This window comes from Bufo gargarizans, chromosome 3 (genome assembly GCF_014858855.1).
Source record: "Bufo gargarizans isolate SCDJY-AF-19 chromosome 3, ASM1485885v1, whole genome shotgun sequence".
Lineage (NCBI taxonomy): Eukaryota > Metazoa > Chordata > Amphibia > Anura > Bufonidae > Bufo > Bufo gargarizans.
This window is the reverse complement of record NC_058082.1, coordinates 309531089-309558381: the sequence shown is the minus strand read 5'-3', so window position 1 is coordinate 309558381 and position 27293 is coordinate 309531089. Positions and strand designations below refer to the sequence as shown.

Here is a 27293-nt window from a genome sequence, read left to right as displayed (position 1 = left end):
AGACCCGCTTGGTCGATTTCGCTTCATATTGGTGTTTTCTGCAAAAAAAAATCTAATATATTTTGGTTCTAGCCAGGGTTGGTTAGTGCGATATCAGTCTTAAATTTCCCATCTTGACATGCCATTTGTAAAAGTAAACAATCTAGGGTATTTAAAATTGTCCACTATTTTTTAGTAGTCACAAACCGTGGGCATAGTTAGTGTTCACATTTTTTATTTATTTTTTGCATTCTGACAAAAACTGCACTTTTCACTGGTATCAAAATCACACATTTTTACGGTTTTCAAAACGCTCATATTTGTGTTTGGCCGCTTGGCGATGTCCCCCGACTCGAGTACAGCAGTATAGTACATTAATAATTAAAAACACCTGCACACCCCCTTAACGAAATAAACCCATTAACCCCCCTTAATAAAACCCATTAACCACCCCTTAATAGAGTCAGACCCCTTAACCCTTCCTTAATAAAATAAAAACCTGCACCCCCTTAAAAAAATCACTTCCATCTGCACCAAAAAGAAAAAAATCCAAATCCCCATCAATAAAATGAACAAATCCTGCACCCCCCTTAATTACACCCTCTCTTCTCCCCTTAATTACACCCCCTCCCTCCCCACCTTAATTACACGGTACACCCCCCCTTAATTACACCCCCCCTTAATTACACCCCCTCTCTTCTCCCCTTAATTACACCTCCTCCCTTAATTACAATTTACACCCCCCCTTAATTACACCCCCTCCCTCCCCACCTTAATTACACGGTACACCCCCCCTTAATTACACCCCCCCCCCCTTAATTACACCCCCTCTCTTCTCCCCTTAATTACACCTCCTCCCTTAATTACAATTTACACCCCCCCTTAATTACACCCCCTCCCTCCCCACCTTAATTACACACACACACATCCCTTAATTACACCCCCCCCCCCCTTAATTACAAACCCCCACTTAATTACGCACACACACACCCCTTAATTACACAATTATTTACTCACATTTATTTTGATGATGCCCGTCCGACCGCTGGTATAATGGATCCTTCCGCTTCATATCCATGAAGGCGGCGCGGCGTCAGCGTAGTGACGTCACGTCATGTTGTGCGCCGCCGCAATAATCCTTCCACCGAAGCCGGCGCCTGGCGGAGTCGCGTCGCGGTCGCGGTGCAGCAGTGGATGGAGCCGGGGTGACTCCGTCATGGCACCCCCCTTGTGAGTGGCACCCGGGGCGGCCCGCCCGACCCCCACCCCCCCCCCCCCTTGGTACGCCACTGACCTGAAGACAAAGATTGTTCACCATCATGGTTTAGGGAAAGGATACAGAAAGCTGTCTCAGCTGTCTCAGAAATTTCAGCTGTCTGTTTCCACAGTTAGGAACATATTGAGAAAATGGAGGCCCACAGGCTCAGTTCAAGTCAAGGCTTGAAGTGGCAGACCAAGAAAAATCTCGGATAGACAGAAGCGACGAATGGTGAGAACAGTCAGAGTCAACCCACAGACCAGCACCAAAGACCTACAACATCATCTTGCTGCAGATGGAGTCACTGTGCATCGTTCCACCATTCGGCACACTTTACACAAGGAGATGCTGTATGCGAGAGTGATGCAGAGGAAGCCTTTTCTCCGCCCACAGCACAAAAAATGCCCCTTGAGTTGGGCTAAAGCACATTTGGACAAGCCAGCTTCATTTTGAAATAAGGTGCTGTGGACTGATGAAACTAAAATTGAGTTATTTTGCCATAACAAGGGGCGTTATGCATGGAGGAAAAAGAACACATCATTCCAAGAAAAACACCTGCTACCTACAGTAAAATATGGTGGTGGTTCCATCATGCTGTGGGGCTGTGTGGCCAGTGCAGGGACTGGGAATCTTGTCAAAGTTGAGGGACGCATGGATTCCACTCAGTATCAGCAGATTCTGGAGACCAATGTCCAGGAATCAGTGACAAAGCTGAAGCTGCGCCGGGGCTGGATCTTTCAACAAGACAACGACCCTAAACACTGCTCAAAATCCACTAAGGCATTTATGCAGAGGAACAAGTACAACGTTCTGGAATCGCCATCTCGGTCCCCAGACCTAAATATATATGAAACTCTGTGGTGTGACTTAAAGAGAGCTGTCCATGCTCGGAAGCCATCAAACCTAAATGAACTAAAGATGTTTTGTAAAGAGGAATGGTCCAAAATACCTTCAACCAGAATCCAGACTCTCATTGGAACTTACAGGAAGCGTTTAGAGGCTGTAATTTCTGCAAAAGGAGGATCTACTAAATATTGATTTAATTTCTTTTTTGTGGTGCCCAAATTTATGCACCTGCCTAATTTTGTTTAAACAATTATAGCACACTTTCTGTAAATCCAATAAATTAATTTCACTTCTCAAATATCACTGTGTGTGTCTCCTATATGATATATTTAACTGACATTTTTTATCGTAACCAACAATTTATACAGGAAAATCATGACGATTAACAAGGTTGCCCAAACTTTCGCATCCCACTGTATGTATGTGCTGAGATCTCCCAAGCATTGTCTTTCGGTGCTACTTTTTTATATATATATATAAAAAAATATATATATATCCTCCACTGAATAATTATAATCAGCAGAAATCTACAGTTTTGCCTCTGTCTGCTTCTCGTTGATAGAAATTAAGAGCTAACCCACAGATTACTCTCTTTATTCTATTTAATTTCCTACTTTTTATTCACATACAAGAAGGGGATAAATAGAAGGGAACATAATTGTAGGATCAGACCACAGCACGGTTTGTTTGCACCCTTTCACCATAAAGATGCATATGCAGTACCCCAAGTACAGGGAGTATCTGAAAATTTTTGGTGTGTAATGCAGCGTTATGTTATGTCATGCTATGTAATGTTTCCACCGCACACCAGTAGGTGGGGTACAGTTAACATAGGGATGGGGCTAACCACCCTATTCCTCCCCTCTTGGTAGGAGTGGGCTGGCTCTACTCCCTGTCAAGGAGGGGAGTGCTAGTCTAAATAATGAGGAGTGAGGAAGCACGTTCTATTCAGGGCCGTCTTTACCAAGGGGCAAAAGGGGCAGCTGCCCCGGGCCCAGTTGCTCCTGGGGGGCCCAAGGCAGCTGTCTCTTGAGCCCTGCTAGCCACTGCTCCGGGTGTCAGGCTGTCAGCTACACAGGGGGTGCTGCCATGCCATGCCTGCCGGCACTGAGTCCAGGCATCGTACTGTGTTAGAGCTGTGATCTAGGACCTTAGATGACATCATCACCATGTGACCAGTAACCTAGCAATATTACTGGTCACATGGGTATGAGGTCATCACAGGTCCTACCAGGAGTGTTGCAGAAGTTAACTGTGGAGCTTTTTTGTGTAAAGATTACATCAGAAAAAGGTGACAGGGGCTGTTATGTTAATATACTGTAAACTACTGTATAGTGGGGTGCTGTATACTGTGGGGGGCCTGTATACTGTGGGGGGCTGTATACTGTGGGGGGCTGTATACTGTGTGGTGGGCTGTATACTGTGTGGTGGGCTGTATACTGTGTGGTGGGCTTGTATACTGTGGGGGGCCTGTATACTGTGTGGGGGCCTGTATACTGTGGGGGGCCTGTATACTGTGGGGGGGCTGTATACTGTGGGGGGGCTGTATACTGTGGGGGGCCTGTATAGTGTGGGAGGCTGTATACTGTGTGGGGGCCTGTATACTGTGGGGGGCTGTATAGTGTGGGGGGCCTGTATAGTGTGGGGAGCCTGTATATTGTGGGGGCTGTATATTGTGGAGTGCTATACTGCTGTACTGTATACTGTGGGGGTCTGTATACTGTATACTGTGGGTGCTGTATAGTGTGGGGTGCTATACTGCTGTACTGTATAGTGTGGGGGGCTGTATCGTGTATAGTTTGGGGTGCTGTATACGGTGAGGTGCTATACTGTGAGGTGTTGTATACTGTGGGCTGCTATACTGCTCTACTATATACTGTGGGGTACTGTATAGTGTGGGGTGCTATACTGCATACTGTGGGGTGCTGGGGTGCACTGTAACACTAGGGTGAGCCGAGCCCTGGTCTCCTTCCTGCAGAGCGGTGCTCACTTCCAGCCTGAGCCCAGCTGCCCAGAGCACTGATCCTGAGCCGCTGGAGTCTTCAGAACTGGAAGTATTTACAGTCATTCACTGTACTCTACCAGATGTGTGGATTTTTTGTGTGTGTGTTGTGGTGGAGGGCGTGATTGCCTGCTAAGGTGTGGGAAGGCGGGATCCAGGGGGCCCAAGTAAATTTTTGCCCAGGGTCCAATCAATATTAAAGACGGCCCTGGTTCTATTGCTCTGCTCCAAAGACCTTAGGGATCTGAGACCCGGCACATCTGTGAGATCACTACTCCATAAAGACTACTGTAATACAGAATTACAGATATCTTCAAAGCTATAGCATTTAAAGTCAGCAGACTGACCAGCAACAACAGCTATCCAGAACCTACTGCAGGTGAGGGACACCCCTCACCTAGACTATATCCCGGCCAAGCCAACTAAAATTAAGCCTGTATTACACAGTGGACACAAGTACCTGCTTTCAGCTGTTAGACAGAAGTTCAGGAGAGAGACATCAACAAGATAGTATACCAGAGGTGCCATTAACTGCCCCTTTGCCAACTACTGCTAGATGTATCACAACTCCTATCTTGCACTTAGTAAAGAGAGAATTTTATTCTTCTACTTCTGGCCTGATTCCTTATACCACCCTTTCACTGCACAGATGCCCAGGGAGCAATGGCTTGAGAGTGTACACTGTGACACGTCATCTCATCAGGGACACTACCACTCCAATCTTCTGCACTAGCTTCTCAGGGGCTCACTGCACATAGGAGGTCTGCATAGAAAGCGTAAAACATTTTTAATGAAGGGCATTTTTATTCAAAACTAATTGCAAAACTAGATATAATTGTAAGATCCAGCTGTAGTCTGTGGTAGGTATGTATGGGTTTTCAGCATGATTATTCCTATTCACTGACAACCAACAAAAAAAACAAGACCATGAATCAATTTTTAATGCATTTTTGGTGGGGGCAAAAATGCTGTGGCCAGATGTTAAGGGTGTAGCAAAATATAAAATACATGACATACAAATGTAAGAAGGGATTTTATGTTTTGCTTCTTTTTTTAATATAAACATATAAATTTACAAATAACATCAACAAAAATTCTTAAAAAATATGTTTAACATAAAAACATGATTTAAACAGTAGATCATTTTCTGATGAAACATTCCCTTCAATCCTAGTTTGCGACACATATGATATATTTTAAAAACAGATGCATCAAATAGCAGTTATGCATTACTTCTTTACTTAAAAGAAAATGTTGCACCCAAAAAAATATCAAAAATTCTTTAAACATATGTTAAACAAAAAAATGTGATTTAACCCATTTAGGACACAGCCTTATTTCACCTTAAGGACCAGGCCATTTTTTGCAAATCTGACCAGTGTCACTTTAAGTGGTGATAACTTTAAAACGCTTTGACTTATCCAGGCCATTATGAAATAGTTTTTTTGTCACATATTGCACTACATGACACTGGTAAAATGAAGTTAAAAAAATTCATTTTGATTTATAAAAAAATACAAAATTTACCAAAAATGTGTAAAAAATTTCCAAGTTCAATTTCTCTACTTCTATAATACATAGTAATACCTCCAAAAATAGTTATTACTCTACATTCCCCATATGTCTACTTCATGTTTGGATCATTTTGGGAATGATATTTTATTTTTTGGGGATGTTACAAGGCTTATAAGTTTAGAAGCAAATCTTGAAATTTTTCAGAAATTTTCAAAAACCCAATTTTTAGGGACCAGTTCAGGTCTGAAGTCACTTGGCTAGGCTTACATAATAGAAACCACCCATAAATGACCCAATTTTAGAAAATACACCCCTTAAGGTATTCAAAACTGATTTTACAAACTTTTTTAACCCTTTAGGTGTTCCACAAGAATTAATGGAAAATAGAGATACAATTAAAAAATTTCACTTTTTTGGCAGATTTTCCATTTTAATAATTTTCTTCCAGTTACAAAGCAAGGATTAACAGCCAAACAATTGAAAATAACAAACGAAAAGATCCCTCAGGAGGTTGCTACGCTATTATAATACAACAAATTGGGATTAGGTGGTCACTAGGACCTGAGCGTAACTTTGCAGCCTCTCTGACTAATGCCGCCCTGATGCACCCCTAGAGTAGAAACTTCATAAAAGTGACCCCATCTAAGAAACTACACCCCTCAAGGTATTCAAAACTGGTTTTACAAATGTTGTTAACCCTTTAGGTGTTCCACAAAAGTTATTGGCACATGGAGATGAAATTTCTGAATTTAAATTTGTCAAATTTTCCATTTTAATCAATTTTTTCCAGTAACAAAGCAAGGGTTAACAGCCAAACAAAACTCAATATGTATGGCCATGATTCTGTAGTTTGCAGAAACACCCCATATGTGGTCGTAAACTGCTCATACAGGCACACGGCAGGGCGCAAAAGGAATGCCATACGGTTTTTGGAAGGCAGATTTTGCTGGACTGGTTTTTTGACACCATGTCCCATTTGAAGCCCCCCTGATGCACCCCTAGAGTAGAAACTCCCAAAAAGTGACCCCATTTTAGAAACTACAGGATAGGGTGGAAATTTTGTTGGTACTCGTTTAGGGTACATATGATTTTTGGTTGCTCTATATTAAACTTTTTGTGAGGCAAGGTAACAAGAAATAGCTGTTTTGGCACCGTTTATATTTTTTGTTATTTACAACATTCATCTGACAGGTTAGATCATGTGGACCAGGTTGTCATGGACGCGGCGATACCCATTATGCATACTTTTTTTGATTTATGTAAGTTTTACACAATGATTTCATAGTCTGAGAGCCATCATTTTTTCAGTTTGTGGGCGATTACCTTGGGTAGGGTATGATTTTTGCAGGATGAGATGACGGTTTTATTGGCACTATTTTGGGGTGCGTGTGACTTTTTGATCGCTTGCTATTACACTTTTTGTGATGTAAGGTGACAAAAAAATGGCTTTTTTTACACCGTTTTATTTTTTTTTTTCTATGGTATTCACCTGAGGGGTTAGGTCATGTGATATTTTTTTATAGAGCAAGTTATTACAGACGCTGCGATACCTAATGTGTATACTTTTTTTATTTATGTAAGTTTTACACAATAACAGCTTTTTTAAAACAAAAAAAAATGATGTTTTAGTGTCTCCATATTCTGAGCCATAGTTTTTTTATTTTTTGGGGCGATTGTCTCAGGTAGGGGCTCATTTTTTGCGGGATGAGGTGACGGTTAGATTGGTACTATTTTGGTAGGCATGCGCCTTTTTGATCGCTTGCTGTTGTACTTTTTGTGATGTAGGGTAACTAAAAAATTGTTTATTTAGCACAGTTTTTACTTTTTGCATTGTTCATCTGAGGGGTTAGGTCATGTGATATGTTTATAGAGCTGGTCTATACGGACGCGTCAATACCTAATATGTATACTCTTTTTTTTATTTCCCCTATTTTTTACCAATTTTGTTTTTACTTTATTTGGGGAAAATTATGTTATGGTTTATTTTTACTTGAAACTTTTAATTTTTGGGGGGGAAAACTTTATTTTTTCAACTTTTTTTTTCATTTTATTTTTTGTCCCACTTTGGGACTTGAACTTTTGGGGGTCTAATCCCTTTACAATGCATTCCAATACTTCTGTATTGGAATGCAGTGGCTGTATGAGTAATACAGTGAGAATTACTCATACAGCTTCCGGCCTGTGAGATCCAGGGGGCTGGATCTCACAGGCACGTCACCGGAAGGCAGTGGCGATGCCTCAGGAAGGCATCGCACTGCTTTCCATGCCATCAGGTCCCCCCTACAGCCCCATGGGGACCCGATGGCACCGTTGCCAGCCGCCGCAACCGCAGGTAAAAGCCGCAAACCGCAGGACTGAATTGACCTGCGGTTTGCGGCGATTGCCAACACGGGGGCGTCACGGGACCCCCCCCCCCCCCCCCGCACATTTAGCCAAGGTGCCTGCTCAATGATTTGAGCAGGCACCTTGTTCCGATCACCGCCCGCCGGGCGGCGGTGATCGGAAATACACATGACGTACCGATACATCATGTGTCCATAAGTACCAGGACAACATGCCGTATCGGTACGCCATGTGTCCTGAAGAGGTTAAACAATGTTGTTTTCTGATGACACATTCCCTTTAAGGAATGGAGGTTCTAAGTGTGTCTGTTTTTGCCTAAGCAGAGACACTCATCTACGTATAATCAGCATGCTCTTCACAACATGCTTTTGATGCACATATTTACTATAGACATTTTTATACAAAGTTTAAACACATAGAACCACTTTTAGACAGATTTTACATGCAGGCACATTAGTAAATCACTAATGTGCCTGCATGTAAAATCTGTCTAAAAAGTGGCACAAATATGGCACAATTTGAAGCAGCTAGAGATTCTACATTTTTGTTTCAACTTGTTCAAAATGGGGTGCAAGGCTGGTCAAAAAGGGGAGCTTTTTGAGAAAGGAGCGTGACCCAAGATGTGCCGTGTTGTGCCGAAATGCAGGGTATAATTTTGTCTCAAAGTAACCCAACCAATAGCTAATACAGAGTTAGACAAAAGTGTCTATCCCTGCGCCAGATTTATCATCCATTCCGAGCCACTGTGATAAATCTGATGGACTTCTGGATCGCCTGTGTAAGCTTACGCCATCTTTAGGTTTATAGATTTGGGTCAATATTTCCTTTATAAGTGTTTGTCGTTTACTTAAATGTACTTTTATTTGCAGATTTTGATAAGATTAATGATGAGTCCAAGCAAAAACGAAAACAATGGAAAAAGAAGAAAGGTAGAAAAGTAAACGTTTCAGCAATATAATTTTTATTATAGCAAACTATGAACAATCCCTCATGGCAATGTATTTACTTGTAACAGGACCGCATTTTGTGGAGCAGTTGGAGTGGAAGGTTACAGAAGAGTGTCACGTTATTATAACATGCAAGGTATGTTTCATGTGCGTATAATGTTTAGACAAATGTTTTGTTAGGTTCACAAAACTATATGGGATATATAATATATTATATAATTTGTCTACATTCGTACATATGGACTTATTCAAAACAAACCTTGGAGACCCACTTATAATGGGGTAAGACAGTCTTTCCAGATCTGATGGCGTCATCAGACTCAGAGATACTGTGGAAAGAAGATAAACCAGTAAGGCCCCTTGCACATGGGCATCACGGATTTTGTCCGGATGCGTTCAGGGTGCATTGCGGCAAACCCGCGCAAATAGGCACGCAATTTCAGTCAGTTTTGTCTGCGATTGTGTTGTTCCATTGTTCAGTTTTTTCCACGCGAGTGCAATGCGTTTTGCATGCGCATGATAAAAAACTGAATGTGGTACCCAGACCCGAACCCGAACTTTTTCACTGAAGTTCGGGTTTGGGTTAGGTGTTCTGTTGATTTTGTTATTTTCCCTTCTAACATGGTTATAAGGGAAAATAATAGCATTCTTAATACAGAATGCTAACTAAAATGTCCAGTAAGGGTTAAAAACATTCTTTCTTCTTACTGCAGGACCTGCAGGAAGAAGAAAAAAGATGATACCGGCTGCGCGATCAAGTGAATGAGGTGAGTTTATTTTTTTATTTTTTAACCCCTCAATGGACATTTTTGTTAGCATTCTGCATTAAGAATGCTATTATTTTCCCTTCTAACCATGTTAGAAGGGAAAATAATACAGTGAATTGACTTTAATGGGGTCCGGGGTTGCTCATCCTTATTTACTTTTACTTTCATTTACTATTATCTTCTAGCAACCATGTGTGAAAATCGCACCGCATCCGCACTTGCTTGCGGATGCTATGCAATTTTCACGCAGCCCCAGTCATTTCTATGGGGCCTGCATTGCGTGAAAAACGCAGAATATAGAACCTGCTGTGATTTTTACATTTTAAGGAGCCTAATAGTGCCAACAAGTACCTAGCAATACAGCAGGGCCCATTTGTTGGTGTTCTTCTCGGACAAATTTGATCTAGGATAATTTTGAGGTCATCTACTGAGATGCATTGGTTTAGTGATTTTCCATAGTGACCTAGTGAGTACTCCCCTTCTTTCAGGCTCTAGACACGTAAGAAGTGTAGTAAACCATTATACTATTACTGGAAATTCACATGCGTGTTCAGTAGCAGTAGAATGGAGCAGCTCTAATGGGGTAGCCTTCTATTCTGCCAATATTCAAGGACACAGGTACCAGGGCCTAGGACTTAAAATACCCTTCAGGGTGCATTCACACGTAACAGGTTGAGCCCTTAACAGGTTGTCCAACCTCAGGGCAATTCAATGGCTCCAGCGCAAGCATGTGCAGCTTAATATACTCTTTACCTAACATCTCATTATATTTATTGCATTTATACTGGTATTCTGATTTGTCTATAGCTTATTGACCTCTTGCATATTCATGACTACAGTTAGATTAGCTTTTTTTGTTTAGGTGACAAATACTGAGAAAGACACAACTCTTAAATGGTCCTTTGATAAGAAGCCGCTTCCAAAGGGGCAATATGACGGACAAAGCGGATCGGGAACACTGGTTATCAAAAAGGTAAATGCAAATACATTAGTTTTCCTACAGAAGTTTACACACTTTTGATATTGTTTCTTAAAGCATATTTACAGAGAATTAGTACAATATTAATGACTTTAATGGCCTGGAATACATTGTGCACTGATTTACAAGCAGAATATGCAATAAACAAACAAAATGACAAAAAAAAATAAAAAAAATTGGTAAATGTATTAGTAAAGTCTTTCATTCTAAATAACTCGACACAGCTCCAAAAATATTTATTTCACATAATGACTAATCAGAGCTCCATGGTATATATTTTAGCATTCCTAATTGAAATCTGTCAATACATTTATTAGCAATAATCCAACTGACATGTGAGATGTGAACTTATCAGCTGAATGTAACACTGGTGATTGCATATCCGTAGGTAGCCACAATGTTGAGAAAATAGTTGTTTTATAATATGTAAATTAGCCCCTTGGTGCAACGAGGACAGTATCGTTGCATGTCATTACATCAGAGACTCCACTCCCTGTCTCCTCTGCTACACCCGTACCACTTTGACTGACAGGATAGGCAGTGAAAATATATTCGAGCCTGGCCCTGAAGTCTCATAGGGGTGCATTGATGAAGTGCCTGGAGGTCTTTGTCCCAGTAATGGTGCAATGCAAAATAAAAAATAAAAAAATGGTTTCTACATTGTAACTATTGATGACGTGTCCTCTTTAAACAGCATCAAGACAAACACTGTGGTAAATATATTTGTCATGAGTTTAGCTAGCATTTTGTACATGCATAACTATGGCATATTACTTTGTTGATAAGGAGAGAAATTTGGGCAACTGACAGTGGCTGCTTCCGCTGCAAGTACATAGGTTTGTTCAAGATTCATTCAGATAAATTGATAGCTGCAGAACGGTCTGCAACAAATTTGCTGTATTTGGATATACCCAAACATAACATTTAGTGGATTTGAGCATTTTTACAGAAAATTGGAGGGTAACACAGACGATATCTTTGTTAATTGCAGCATTCTCTCAACAGTTCACAAAAGAAGAGAAAGGACATTACAAAGCTGTGGTGAAGGATAGCAGAGGAGAAGATATCAGTGATTTGGACCTCACCAAGGAAGGTAGGATAAGAATATCACATCAAAGATCAGTAAGAACATTTTACAGGTTAGCATTAGCATACATGTTAAAGAAGCATACAATGCCTCAACTTATAGAGGGAGTGGGATAAACAAGGTAGGATTTCAATCAACCAAAAGTTAAATATTGCCAAATACTAGATTAGGAAGGCAAGGTAAAATTTCTAAGCAAAATAAAAAATACTAATATATCAGAAGCTGTAAAAGTAGCTATAGTTTGGTTAGTATAATTGGTTTTTAGGTGTTGACAATTTTCTGTACATTGTAGAGGCTTTTTGAACAGCATGAAAACTAGGAAGAACTTTAAAAAGGACCTTTTATGGGTTCAGACATTATGAAATAACTAGCAGGTTATGTAGGGAATAGTGCAGGGATGTAATATTCCTTACTAGTTTGTCTGGGCGCCGTTCCGTTCACCCACTGTGCCCCTGTTCACTATTCCCGCCTGGTATGGTAATGAATAGCATTGGTACAGGGAGGAGGAGACTGCCCTGTTTCTCAATAGACGTCTCCTTCTCCCTGGCTGTAGCGCTGTCCAATCACAGCGGAGAGCGTCACAGCCAGGGAGGAAAAAAAACTCACCTTATCCCTGGCTGTGACGCTCTCTGCTGTGATTGGACAGCGCTACAGCCAGGGAGAAGGAGACGCCGATTGAGAAACAGGGCAGTCTCCTTCTCCTTGTACCGATGCTATTTATTAGCATACCAAGCAGTGCCCAGACAAACTAGTAAGCAATATTACATCCCTGCACTATGCCCTACATAACCTGCTAGTTATTTCATAATGGCTGGACCCATGAAAGGTCCTCTTTAATGTGTCTTGGATAAGGTTATTTAGGGATAACGTGTGTAAAGTTTTCTGATTGCTATGTGTGCCATTTAGTGATCTTATTGCTGCTGTCAGCTCACCCACAGTAGACATACTTACATGTTAATTGATGAACTGTGAAGTTGGCCCTTGTATACCTAAAATTTGATTATGAGTGCCATTAAAGGGGTTTTTCTGGTACTTAGATATTGACTACCTTTCTTCAGGATACTGTGGTGCTTGCAAGATTCTGAACCCTTAAGAATTTTCTATATCTCTAGTTTGCTGTTATAATTCATAATTCATTGTTCCATCAATAATTTCAAGCCATCCTGACCCAGATGCAGCAAAACAGGCTCAAATATGATACCACCACTGTGTTTCGTAGATAGGATAAAAAAATGTATGCAGTTTTCCTTTCTCCAAACATAAAGCTTCTCATTTAAACCAAAAAGTTATTTTGTCTCATCTGTCCACAACATATTGTTCCAAATGCCTTCTGGTGTGTCCAGGTGATATTTAGCTGACTGCAGGTGAGCAGCAATGTTCTTTTTGGACAGCAGTGGCTTTCTTCTTGCAATACTGCCATGCACACCATTAAGTGTCTTCGAGATGGTGGAATCATGAGCATTAACATTAACTAATGTGGCAAAGATCTTTAGTTGCTTAGTGGTTACCTTGGGTTCCTTTGTGACCTCGCAGACTGTTACATGCCATGCTCTTGACTAGATTTGTTTTTGGTTGATCACTCCAGGGGAGGGTACTAGTGAGCTTAAATTTTCTCAATTTGGACATAATCTGTCTGAGTGTGGATTGGTGGAGTCCAAACTCTTTAGAGATGGTTTTGTAACCTTTCCAACCTGACGAGCATCAACAAGTCTTCTTCTAAAGGGCCTCACAAATCTCCTTTGTTAATGCCATGATACACTTCCACAAACATCTTGTGAAGATCAGACTTTGATAGATCCTTGTTCTTTAAATAAAACGGGTTGTCCTCTCAGATCTGATTGTCATCCCATTAGCTAAAAACTTCTGACTCTAATTTTACCTTCAAATGATATGCTAATCCTTAATGTTTACATACTCATGCCACTCATGGACATGTCATATCGGATTATTTTCCTCAATAAATAAATGACCAAAACTAATAATTTTGACTCATTTGTTTAATTTGTTTTAAGGATTTGTGTTAAAATTGAATGTAGTTTTAGGTCATAGTCATGAAGAAATATATAAAGTTTAGGAAGGGTTCACAAATTTACAAGCATCACTATAGATCATCAATATCAGGTCGGTTGGAGTCCAACACCTAGCACCCCTACTGATCAGCTGCATTGGGCAGCTGCATGTGTCAGAAACTATACAGTGGATGCAAGACTCCATCCATTGTGTAGTTTCCTGCGCCAGTGTACTGCAACTCAACTCCCATTAATTTGAATGTAGTCTCAAGTGCGGTATCCCTGCACAGCCACTACACAGTGCATGTAACCTTCTGCCCCCTTCCACTCTATAAATTCTGTCACTATCAGCTTCCTAAAACAGCTGATTGGTGGGGGTACCGGATGTAGGACCCACACTGATCTGATATTGATGACCTATTCTGAGGATAGGTCATAAATAACTACTTACCAGAAAATGCTTTTAAGGGCCTTTTACATGGGACGATCTTCGTAGTAACGTTTATTTATTATCATTGGCCCGTGAAAACATGCCCAGCGACTGAATGACAAACCCAAAAAATGTTTGCACTAAATCTATCACATCTTTTTTAAATGGGCATGAAAACTTGTCGGCAGTACTACTAGGAGGTGGGTACAAACCTGTCACGGTAACTGGAAAATGAAAGTAAACAAGTGCCGATCAACTTGTAATATTGTATTAATGTCCATTTTGGGTAGTTTATCTGCTTGTGGAAAAGGACCCTTAGTAGTACTCCTGATATAGGGACTGGTGATGTCTCAAACGCTCGCTATGTAACATCATCACTTCTATTTTTGTTAGCCATTAAAAGGTATCAAACCTGCAATACTCTTATTTTATTTCTCTTAATGAGAGCACTAAGTGAGTTTTCTATTGGCTAACACAGTACCAGACTTTCCTTTTTTAAAGGACCCTTAGGGACAGGGCATTATGAGACTATTGATACTGTGAAGTATATGGGTGCTATACAAATAAAATAAAATGAAAATAAATTTTGTAAACGTAGCTACATGTTTTGAGAAACTATTTAGGTAGATGCATAGTAGAAGATGAAAATTTGTTGCCCTCTAATTGCCAATACTTATACATACTGATCTTTCAGATCGTTATGGATCAATGAGAGGTTCTTTGACGTAAATATGCCCAAATGCTTGATTTCACAGTAGCTGTGGCCAGGAAGAAAGTGGGGGACAATTCTGCTCAAACTTTTAAATTCTGTAGTAGTCAAGACAATCATCTTAATAAAATGAATAAGACGAATGGATAGAGATGTGTGCAGTATGTATTTAAGAAGCTTATGTGTTTGTATCATTTCAGGTTTTGAAGATATAATGAAAGAAATTTCTAAAATAAGTGGTAAGCATTTCTAAACTGGAAAATGCATGCTATAAAATTACATTACAGGGATTGTTTCACAAAAAAAGCTAAATTTTTCAACCGAAACCTGAATCTGAATACTTTTGTAGTTGCATGTAATTAAAAATTTTGTATAGCCACTGAGTTATTTAATTAAATGCCAGCTGCTGTTTGTTCTTTTCCTTATTTCTCTGTCCACCTTTCTGAGGTGGTCGCACATGCTCAGTTCTATCCTTCAACTGCCACAGCCCTAACTTGTTCTTCTGTTAGAAGCTGTAACAGTAAGGGTGCCTTCACACATTTTGTGGCAGAAAATTCTGCAACTGAAAAATATGCTCTATTCATTTGAATAGGGCAGCAAGCACATGGATTTCTGCAAGTTCTGTTAAGGTGAATGGAACTGATTTTCAGTTGCAGAATCTTCTGCCACAAAATCTGCCGCGTGTGAAGGCACCCTTACAAGTAGAGAGCTGCAGCAGAAAGGACATGCTCCCTGAGCTGTGATAGGGAGAGAGTTGCAGCAGAAAGGACACGTCCTTTGAGAACGGTAATTCCCCTGAACTATCAGCTTGAAATAGATCTAGCAGAGCAATTGGAGCTCCTATTTATAGCATGTTTGAAAATAAACATGAATGATCATTTAGACTGGATTACGGAAATAGGTAAAACTTCCACACACAAAAAAAAAAACACAAGGTAAATTTAAAAGGGTACTCCCATCTGGACATTAGTGTCATATCCACAGGATAAGTAATACACAAGATGGGTGCATGTCCCACCTCTGGGAGCTGCTTCTGTCTTAAGAAAAGAGCCATGTCTGCTGCCGACATTCATAGAAAAGTGGCCACACATGTACAGCACTCTCCATGCGCTTCTATTGGAGTTCTGAAAATAGCTCCCGCCATTCATTCTTCCAATTGTTCAAATAGATTCTCTTTAGCCTAGCAGCTAAGGGGGCATGTCCTTACTGCTACAACTCTCTCCCTGTAACTGTCACACAATCTAACAGTGAAGAAAAAGGGGGTCACTCAGCACATGCCAATAGGCAGCTGCACGTTGCCATGGCTGAAAGCACAAAGACAAAAAACAATGCAGCAGCACTCTGCAAACACAAATAAAGTACAATATCACTATGGAAAATATTTTGGTGCGAATGCTATGCTCATTTTATAAATTTGAGATTCTTGGCAAATACATTTTGTACAAAATTATTTGTGTCTGTCTGCTGGCGTCAAGGCAATCTCTATAGGACAGGAACCTACGCTAAATGTATCCTCACAAAATACAGGGAATGCAGTTTCCACATGCATGCTGGGTCCACTCTGCCATTTGCAGCTTTTGGTGCCATAATGGCTTCCATTAAATCCAGGGAATGCAGGTCCAACATGCATAATGAGCCCACCAGCTTCTAACAGTAGATATGACTGGTGGCAGCTGAAGGATGGAACTGAGCACATGCGACCATGCTCATCCAACTCAGTAAGTGAACATGCACATTACTATACAGATTAAACACGGGGAGGCCCCATTATAATGAAGTAAAGAAAATACCTCATAACTGAGCATTTTTATAACAGAAAGTAAATTACAAAAGTAACTAGTTTTTCATACGGAAAATTATTAAAATAACTATTCAATTATTAAAATTAATATTCAATAGTGTCACAGCCCTTTTAAGTGCTGATAATAAAGTTCTACAGCAGGCTGCACGCTCTGTGAGTGCAGGGGAAGGGAGGGGATATGAAATCAGGGAAAAGAAGTGAAATTAAGGGAAGAGAAGTATGTAACAGTGTAACAATGTATGGACTGTAAGCACCTTCCATAAACTGAATAATCTATCTCTTGTTCCCAAAGCTTTCTCTGCCTCCCCGCTGAAATGCCAAGGCACTGCTGAAGGGATTAAGATCTACAGTGACGTGAAACAGTTCACCGATATCATGAATCCAGCGTGGCACCACAAGTATGTCCTAGCTCCTTAATCTCCATTTAAAGGAATTATATATATATATATATATATATATATATCTATAATGTACTGAAAGGGGTTATCCAATAGCACAATGCCCGAGCCCCTCTTATAGACAATACTTACCTGGTCCCTGGCACCAGCGTCCCTCCGGAACCCTGCAACTCCCTGTTGTGCGGATCAAAACATCTGGCGACGGGGGAGCAGCCAATAGCAGGCCGCAACGTTGACCAGCCTCCCTGGTGTCAACCGCAAAGCTAGGGAGGCTGGTCACTGTTGAGCCCTGCTATTGACTGCTCTTCCGTCAACGGATGTTTTGATCCACATGACAGGGAGATGCAGTGCAGCCTGTGCAGGGGTCTGGAGACATGCGGGTGCTGGGTATTGCCTATAGGAGGGGCCTTGGCATTGTGAGGGGTATTTGTACTATTGGATAACCCCCTTAAAAACTCAGTACATATCAATAGTATTTTTTATCGTACCTCCTATATAGGGAATGAGTACAAAAGGATCTATGCATACATATGCCATCCATATAGACGAGCATATGTAAAAGAAATATGATCAGACTCCAGGACCATGTCACCACAATGTCAAATGCGTAATAATCTGTAGGCAGCAAGTTATAGAGCAGGAAGAGCTGAACAGATTGATGTATCGTTTTGTGGGAAAAGATTTAGTAAAACTTGCAATTTTTACACTTAAAGGGATTGTCTGAGTTATTTTTTTGTTCTTTGTATGTTTCTAACTAGGTAAATGTAAGGACTTTACAATTCACTTACTTTATCTCCAGTTGCTCCTTTCTCAGATTTCACTGAGGGTCGCATGACCTGTGATCTCAGCTTCTCTCCCTGCTCTGATGAGGTTTGGTGCACAAGCCTGAGAGAGCAGATCTCTGTCTGTACACGAGACATCACTGTGCTGGCCATGCCCCCCTGCACGGCCAGATGCTGCTTATTGCTCTTTCTTTGGATTCTTGAGGAAAAACATTAACCCCTTCAGCTGCACAGACTTTTAAATGGAAAACTTTTAAATCGTGGGGGGTCCTACTTGTTGGATCTCCACTGATCATGAGGATGCCCCCACCCAGAAATGAAAGGAGAGGCCTGATGGGCATGCGCGTGGCTGCTCCATTCATTTCTATAGGAGTTCCGGAGATGGCCAAGAACTGTACTAGACTATCTCTGGAACTCCTATAGACCAGTCCTATAGACCAGCTGCATCCATGTCTTTTTCCCCTAGCTCTCCCCTGTTAGTGCACCTGAACCAGGAAGTCTAGGAAGAGGGGGCTGGGTTTAGGTTGTATAATTTTTGTTTACACGGTGAGAATGACCATTTTGCTGGAAGGAATCTCCAACTAATAGAACAAAGTAATCTGGGTGACAGTGCAAGCCATAGTGCCAGCTGTAGTATATACATAGTACCAGCCTTAGTACATACAACTAAATAGCTAATCTGCCCAGTTATGCAGTGATAATTTCACCCTTAACTGCAGATTTGTCTTTCATAAGCTTTGGAGAGCCGGGAGAATTTTATGTTGGAGATCAAACTACATAAATAGCATATATCCTGATATGATTTGATATGTATGAATATAGTATGTAAAGAATATATGTACCAAGTGTGGTTTCATTACATTTTCGCAGAGGATACTACCTAGCTTTTCTAGAGTGCTGAATTCCAATTTTTTCTTGTTATGTAGTGATAAATCCCTTCATATAGAAAGACCAACTTACCATTCAGATTTTGGATAAGCTGGATGACAACAATGTGAAGCCGCGTTGGTGACAACTGATTATATTGCCCTGGTATTATGTGATAGATTCACACAATGTGTCAAGGCAGCATTGTATTTTATATCACCAATATGTCATGATCATTATCCTACAGAGATTGTTAAACAGATTTCCCAGATGGCAAAGTGCCAGATCAGTCTAGAACTGATAAATCCCCATTATTGTAGAATGGCTAATTGTATTTGTTAGCTAGGAGTAAGAATCCTCATGACAAATCCTCCATACAGTAGCAAGCTAGACAGATTTGCCAAATCTACCACGATAAATCCCCCCCGAACTCCTAAACAGTGCCATAGCTAGGCAGATTTGCCTTTCAGAGTCCTGGGATGGGTTACTTGTGCAATGTAAGGATGACATTATATGGACAGTGTGTACAGCTTCACAAGACATAATCCAGCTTTCCAACACTGATGAATGTCCAATTTGCCTTTAATCCCTTCTGCCTATATAGGTAAACTTGACATTCAGGCAACTGGAAAAGCTAAGTGACACTTTCTGTAGCATCAGTGATCTGGTTATGTATAGTATAGTTGCACACACAGCTGCCAAGTTTTGGAGTTTCAAGCCCTTTCACAATACTCTGATTGTCCACTGAAGTGAATGGGATGATAAGTCCCACCTCTATCCCGAACTACCTGTTTTAAGTCGGTACTAAACTTCAGTCAAGTCTTGTCTTTTTTAAGTTTTTCAGGGTGGCCTTTTGATTGCTCTTTAAACGTATGTATACATAAAAAAATGCTATTTCTATACACAGAACTCAGAAATTGTCCAGTACAGAAAAGGTTAAATCAGGCAGCACTGAGAATCAAGTATGGCTTCAAATAAACAAACCTACCGACTCAGACCGAGGTCTGTATACACTTGAACTGTTTGATGGTAAAGACATCCATAAACGGACCTTAGATCTCAGTGGTAAAGGTAATAAATATATAGTCATGTTGTGTATTTAAGTTATGTTAACAAAGTTTCATTTAACCAGGATGCAGCGCTTCAAACTGAAGAGTCAGTCAAAATGATGTGTCACAGACAGGGGCGTAGCTATAGGGGGTGAAGAGGTAGTAATCATTAGTGATGAGCAGCATAGGGCAATATTCGAATTTGTGATATTTTTCGCGAATATTCGCCATATACTCGCGAATTTGGGAATTCATTATCTCCAGTCATTATGTTCTTGATTGCGAAAAACGGCAATTGAAAAATTTGCGATTAAAATTTGCATTACGAGAATTCGACACTACTCCTAAAGTCAAAGATATTGCAGCCTTCTCATTGACCCACCAACAAGAAGCAGGGAGGGATCAAGTGTACTGATTTAAAAAAAATCTTGAATATTCAAAATTACGAATATATATCACTATATTCTAAATATTCGCAAATTCTCAAAGTGCCGATATTCGCAAAATAAAAATTTGCAATTCGAATATTCGTGATCAACACTAGTGATCATACTTGTAGCCTGGCACTTGATGGTAGCCAAAGACTCCTTTACAACATAAGACTTAGGGGAACATTTATTAGGACCAGCATTTTAGACACCGGTCTTAATAAAGTCCATGCGCTGGTGGTGTATCCATCACAGTTATTTAGAGGCTCCGGCCTCTCCATAACTTCAGTGGATCCACTGCTGCTTATAAATGTGAGACAGCTTCCTAGCTGTCTTGCATTTAGACAATTTTCTACTCGTAAAACAGGTGTGGAAAATGGTAAATGAGACGGGCCTGCTGGCCCGTCCCCTTCCCCACCCACTTTCTTTTAGTCCTGGCGTGAACAGGGAAAAGTCGCACATTGCGGCGTAAAGGACCTTTGCGCTGCAATCTGCAACAGAAATACGCCTAAAGCTTCAACTGATAGATATTCCCCTGACTCGCCAATACATTTGCAGGCCTGAGTGTGCACTCATTTTCAGTGGATAAGTGAATAGGCACTTTAAAAGCTTCAAGTTATGCTTTTGGTTATAGATACATGTGCATTCTATATGTGTAGTCTGTGATCTCAGACCTCCCCTGATTTTCACAACAAAAGGGCTCCATCAAACAATCAACCCCCATTGGCACTACTCCTAGATATCTCTCACTGTCCAGTTTCAGACGAGCGAGTTGTCTGTGGGAAATACGCTCCTTGTGGGAGCGTGACTTCGCATCCTGGACTATGTTCTTGTAACAGGACCTAGTGATTTATAATGCTGTGTTTCCCATCCCGACATCATCTCTAATGATTTGTACTCTCATAATGCTATCAGTACAATACATTACAGCTGATGTTGGCAGGGACACACAGCATTATAAATCATTATAATGCCATGAGCAAAGTCCAGGATGGGAAATCACGTTCCCACACTGAGAGTGTTTCTCACGGTGAACTTGCCAATCTAAAAATGGCCATTGGAAGTAATACTGTAAGGCCTCATACACACGACCGTTGTTTTGGTCCACATCCGAGCCGCAGTTTTTGCGGCTTGGATGCGGACCCATTAACCTCAATGGGGCTGCAAAAGATGCGGACAGCACTCTGTTTGCTGTCTGCATCCGTTGCTCCGTTCCGTGGTCCGTTTTGCGGACAAGAATAGGCAGTTATATCAATGGCTGTCCGTGCCGTTCCACAAATTGTGGAACGCACATGGACGCCATCCGTGTTTTGCGGATCCGCAATTTGCGGACTGCAAAACACACAACGGTCATGTGCATGAGGCCTAAGTGTAAGATTTCCAGAAATCTTTCAGCAGTGCCGAAGGTTTTAATGAGCGTGAGGCTTTTTATGGTATCTATTCCTGTTCTGATTTCTTCTAAGCTTATAGCCAGTTACACCAGCTAACTGAGCAGGCAATTATTGTGAATGAACCACTCATTCCTGATAATTGCCTCCTCATTAGAGGTGGTGAAGGCTGCATTTACATGGGGACAAGCGATCTCTACAGATTCTTTGTTTTTGGGCAGCAGATCCCTGTTCACACAGCACAGTCTGCTGTGCAAATATCACACTTTGATGTCTGCATCGGTGATAATTTCAGCCAGTGATCAGCAGCAACTTTACACAGGCTGAATATTAGGAAAGTATGAATGTTCGTGCCCAATAATCATCCTGTCTAAAGAGACCTTTAGTCTTGTCACAAAGATAATGTGGAAAACTTATCAAAATCAGTGTAGGTAGAGAAGAGGCCAGGAGCAGCCAAACAGGTCACTGCTTTTTGGTAGTGTACTGGGAACTTAAAGTGAACCTGGAAAAAACCTAAAAGAGGCCCTGTGTTGTGGGTGAGTCCAAATTGACAGAAGGTGGGGCAATACAAGTAGGCAGGGACAACAGAACTGGGCAGGTCAGTAATACAGTACTGCAGCACAAAATGCTGCTCCAGCAAAACTAAATATTTCAGTGCAGAACAAAATGCTGCCCAATCACCATACTGAGGACGGTGATACAGTTGAGCTCAGGAGGAGACCTGTGGCTGCAGGCCAGGTGCGTAAGTACCTAATGCTCCTAGCATGAATTAATGTTGAGAGCATCAGATCGTTAGGTACCCAGCCACCGTGATGAGGGCTCGAGCCGATCCCTAGGCATCGGCCCCACCGGGAAATTTCCCTGTAGGATCTATAGAAAATTAAGAACTGGAATAAGGGTACTTTGACACTAGTGTTTTTCTTTTCGGGCACTGAGTTCCGTCACAGGGGCTCTATACCGGAAAAGAACTGATCAGGCATATCCCCTTGTATTCTGAATGGAGAGTAATCCGTTCAGGATACATCAGGATGTCTTCAGTTCAGTCATTTTGACTGATAAGGCAAAAGAGAAAACCGTAGCATACTACGGATTTATCATCGGTGAAAAAAACTGAAAACTTGCCTGATCCGGCATTTTTTTTCATAGGAATGTATTAGTGCCGGATTCGGCATTCAAAATACCGGAATGCCGGATCCGTCCTTCGCGCAGACCGAAAAAAAAAAGGTCATAAAAATAAATGCCAGATCCGTTTTGCCGGATGACACCGGAAAGACGGATCCGGCATTTCAATGCATTTTTTTTGACTGATCAGGCATTTTTAAGACTGATCATGATCCTGATCAGTTTTACTAATGCCATCAGTTGGCATACGTTTTGCCGGATCCGGCGACGGAACTTCTTGCCGGATCTCTCTGCCGCAAGTGTGAAAGTAGCCTAAGTTGGCTACAGCAACTCTACTATATTCCTGTAAAAAAAATATTATATACATTTCCTAAACCAAATCCAGCCAAAGCAATGCTTGTATTGTAACTGGAGTGATACTTTGTATATCTACATGCTTTAAATAATTTATTTCTTCATTTTCAGCATTTGATGATGCAATGGCAGAACACCAGAAATACAAGTAAGTGTTAATGTCCTCTGATTTAAGAGACCTGATCACAATGCTATACATTAAAGGGGCATGCATTTTAAGATACCTGCATTGATAAATAAGATAATTCTATTAATAAATCATTGCAAGTATATACGTGTTGCACGTGAATTTACTTAGACTTTAGACTTTATGATTGCCGCATTTAAAAGGGCTGTCTGCCTTCACCAATTTTTGTTAAAAGATTGAAATTAAACTGATCAAGGAGGACACAAATTCCAATGGAATCTGATTGGTTGCTTTGGGCAACTAAGCCAGTTATACTTTACACCAGTTTGATAAATCTCCCCCAATATTTCTCTCTAGTCTAAGGCTACATGCACACGACCGTATACTCAAGGGCTCATTTATTAAAACCAGCGTTTTAGATGCCAGTCTTAATAAACCCCTATGCTGGCGGAAGATCCGCCGGAGTTCAGAGGAGGCGCCGCCCTCTCCATAACTTTGCCGCATCCAGCGCTAGTTTTAAATGTAAGACAGCTTCCTAACTGTCTTACATTTAGACCATTTGCTGCACCTGAAACAGGAGTAGAAAAAGGTAAATGAGAAGGGCCTGCTGGTATGATAGTAAGCCAAAATCAGGTGCAGGTTAAAAACACAAAGTGCAAATCTTTCCATTTTACCTCATCTTTGTGAAGGCATCACTAATGGAAATAACTGGTAAAAACACTGAACATGTAAATGAGGCATAAAGGTACTGCCACACATAACGGCTGTGCTGCATTTTTGAGAAAAAACTTGGTTTTTGCAACAACATCCCTACATTCATGGTGCATTTTCTTCCAGCAAAGGGAAAACGCACAGGAAAACCAAATTACATGAATTACAAAATAGATTTACATTAAAGTAACAAGGCTAGGGCTACACAGTGACGTGTCGCACGACAAGAAAGTTGGATCCATACAAGTTGGATTTTTTTATGCGACTCACGTTGCAGTATCAGCATGTCGCATTGCCAGACTATTGAAATGCAGTACATGAGATGTTGTGCAACTTACTTGTGGATTACAAATGTCGCAGTGTAGCTGTACCTTTTTTTTACATGTCATTGTGTATTTTCCCACGTGTTTTCCCTTTTTGGAAGAAAAAACACTACAAATGCAGGTATGTTGTTGTAAAATTCACATAACTTTTTTTTGTGTGATTTTTTTTGCCTCAGCCGAAACACAGCACAGCCGCAACATGTGGCAGCACCCTGACTGTGTGAAAGCGGCCTGAGGGTACATTTACACATCCGTGTGTGTTTTGCGAATACACGGATCTGTGGATCTGGAAAACACGGACACCGGCAATGTGCATTCTGCATTTTGCGGGCCGCGCATCGCCGGCACTTAATAGAAAATGCCTATTCTTGTCCACAATTGCGGACAAGAATAGGACATGTTCTATTTTTTTCGGGTCCGCATTTCTGGTTCTGGACCGCACATCATGCAGCCCCATAGAAATGAATGGGTCCGCAATTCCGTTCCGCAAAATGCGGAACGGAATTGCGGACGTGTGAATGGAGCCTTAGGGTGTGAACTTTACGGTGGGGTCTCCTGTTCGGGTCCCCACCTCTGAACCACAACAGAAAGACCTATCAAGAAGCAGCGGAATGGAGGCATGTAATACTACTAACAGCTGTTCCAGGGGAATGAGCGGCTGATGGGAAAAAATTATTTTGGATGGTGTCTCTGGAATCTGACTTACATCTCTCATATTAGACGGGTTGTCTTAAATTATTGATTAAGCTATATTAATCCAATTTGCCAATGTACATGGACAAAGAATGATTCTTTGATCTTTTAAGGTCAGGTCTTATCAAAAGTGAATTTTAATAGTATCAAGTATGCCTGTAATTAAAAATCTTGATGTGATATTCACAGCTCAATACTAGTTACATCTACTTTTATGCATACAATATTAGGCATAGAACAAAACAGTACTATGAAATAAATGCAATATGGTATGGAACCATAAAGATCTAAGACAGTGGGCGATTTCCTAGTCTCAAATAGGGGCATGTATGAAAGCAGTGATTCAGTTAGTTCTTCTGGCTAGCTAATATGTAAGACAAAGCGTCAAGCCTTGGCATAATTGTCACATCAGCTGCACACCACAGATCACAGAAGGAGTCCACGCTGTTCTCCTACTATCAGTATTTTGTTAAAAGCTAGTATAGTTATTTAGTGAAAAGTGATTTTAGGTGTCATCTACACAAAGGACTTTACTAACAATTCAGAATCAATATTGACATGATAAATGTGTTACAGTTCTTCCATTCAATAGATGTTGTCATTTTATAACTACGTCTCATGAGATTTTTTTTATCACATTTATTTCAGGGAAGTTGCTGTAATTGAAAAGAGTAAGTTACCAGGTTATGGAATTCTTACACCATATAAATTGGCCATATATGTGATTTAATGGACTGCAATACCTTATGGGAATAAGCCCGTATTTGCTGAGCATTACTTTCTGAGGAAAATATATCCTTACAGGCTGCATGGCTCCGTACTGATGACCCATACAGGCTATGTACACTGGGCTCTGCTGTGTGCATGAGCCCTAAAGCTGGTCATACACAGCTAAATTGGCTGATATCTATCCACAATGGGCCGAACGGATGGGACAGCCTGACCTCTTCACCACGCACACAATGCCTCCTTTTTCCACCACTTCGCAAAAGTCACAGATTTTGTCGCAAAACACCTTTGCAACAAAATATGTGACCTAAATACGCCAAAAAGTGGGGTATATAACACATAATTGACCGCCATAAATCTTGATTGTCACTAAAATGTTTGCATTGATTTCTTTTTTTTTTATCCATTCGTGTCAATTTGGTATGATATCAACTGATGTATGATTTACTGTGTAATTTGTGGTTCATATCTCTAGATCGTGCTAAAGTGGTCCGTGGGCTTCCTGATCTGGCAACAATAATGGTGGACAAGGTATGGTTCACTAAAAACTTATTTTCTTGCCTGATCTTTATCTCCCTCGGCAGTAGATGTTGGTAGACCTTATACACTTTAACATAGATCTAATTTGTATGACCAGATTAAGATATTATTCTTTTACCATATTGCATTTAGGACTTTCTGCATGAGGCTCATTACTGTATATATCGTAGATAACATATGTACTGTTTTTTTACTTTCCCAGTAAAACTTTTTCTTAGTAATACAGAGTACATTTTGTGATACATTTCAAGAAATACCATTAGAATAAAAACCTTCCCTCTCAATTCTAGACCCTGTGTTTAACGTGTCATATATCTGGAGATCCTGCTCCTGAGGTCTCCTGGATAAAGAATGAGAAGCCGGTGGTCTTGAAAGATCGGTATAAACTGGATGTGAAGGGTACAATTGTAACTTTGACCATAGAGAAGATCTGTGCTGAGGATTCTGGGCACTACAGCATTACTGTGAAGAATAAGTATGGGTCAGAGGTTGGGAAAGTAACTGTGAGTGTTTTTAAACATGGCGAAGAACCAGAAGAACTTAAGGAGACAAGTGACAAAACTCCAAATCCCTAAAAGACAATTGCATGTAACTATGTAGCTGAAAACTAACTCACAATAAAGAAATGATGCTGTGTATATCTGTATCTGCCATGTCCTTATTTTAACATGAGGAAACCTTTCTGCTTATTATATGACACTACTGACAGTAAGGTCTTTATATCACACACAAAAATTAAAGGAGTTGTCCAGCCAAGTACATTTATTCAAAATTGCTTAGAATGTTATAACGTAATAAAAGAAGTAATACCTTACCAATTCCCACTGCTTCTGTTCTATGGACTGCCATCAGTATTGGAGGTACTGCAGTTACAGTCTGGAAGCGGATGGGTGCTTGGGCCCAGCCATTTGGCATCTGTGACTTCATCAGTCTGATTTATATTCACTTCAGAGCAGTAAATACTAATGCATATGTGCTATATGGCCCTTCCCCTCTATATGGGTAGATCCCATTTAATAAATGTTATTTTACAGGTCTCTTTTGGAGTTTGAACCCTAGACCATCTGTATGACAAGCAGCCAATTTACCATTACATTATAGAACTAGCCT

The 27293-nt window shown here is 40.7% G+C and overlaps 1 protein-coding gene across 1 annotated transcript in view; it reads left to right on the top strand.

The window, feature by feature from the left end:
- The window catches only part of MYOM3 (myomesin 3), a 151091-nt gene extending 124270 nt beyond the window's left edge, over window positions 1-26821 (top strand). The window contains exons 27-37 of the mRNA XM_044286798.1: window positions 8813-8872; window positions 8959-9026; window positions 10520-10630; window positions 11642-11729; window positions 15072-15110; window positions 16965-17070; window positions 19627-19790; window positions 23172-23208; window positions 25563-25585; window positions 26119-26174; window positions 26474-26821. Of these exons, the coding sequence (XP_044142733.1) occupies window positions 8813-8872; window positions 8959-9026; window positions 10520-10630; window positions 11642-11729; window positions 15072-15110; window positions 16965-17070; window positions 19627-19790; window positions 23172-23208; window positions 25563-25585; window positions 26119-26174; window positions 26474-26758 (1037 nt within the window). The 3' untranslated portion in view covers window positions 26759-26821. The remainder of the gene's footprint in view (window positions 1-8812; window positions 8873-8958; window positions 9027-10519; window positions 10631-11641; window positions 11730-15071; window positions 15111-16964; window positions 17071-19626; window positions 19791-23171; window positions 23209-25562; window positions 25586-26118; window positions 26175-26473) is intronic.
- Window positions 26822-27293: the final 472 nt, after the last annotated feature.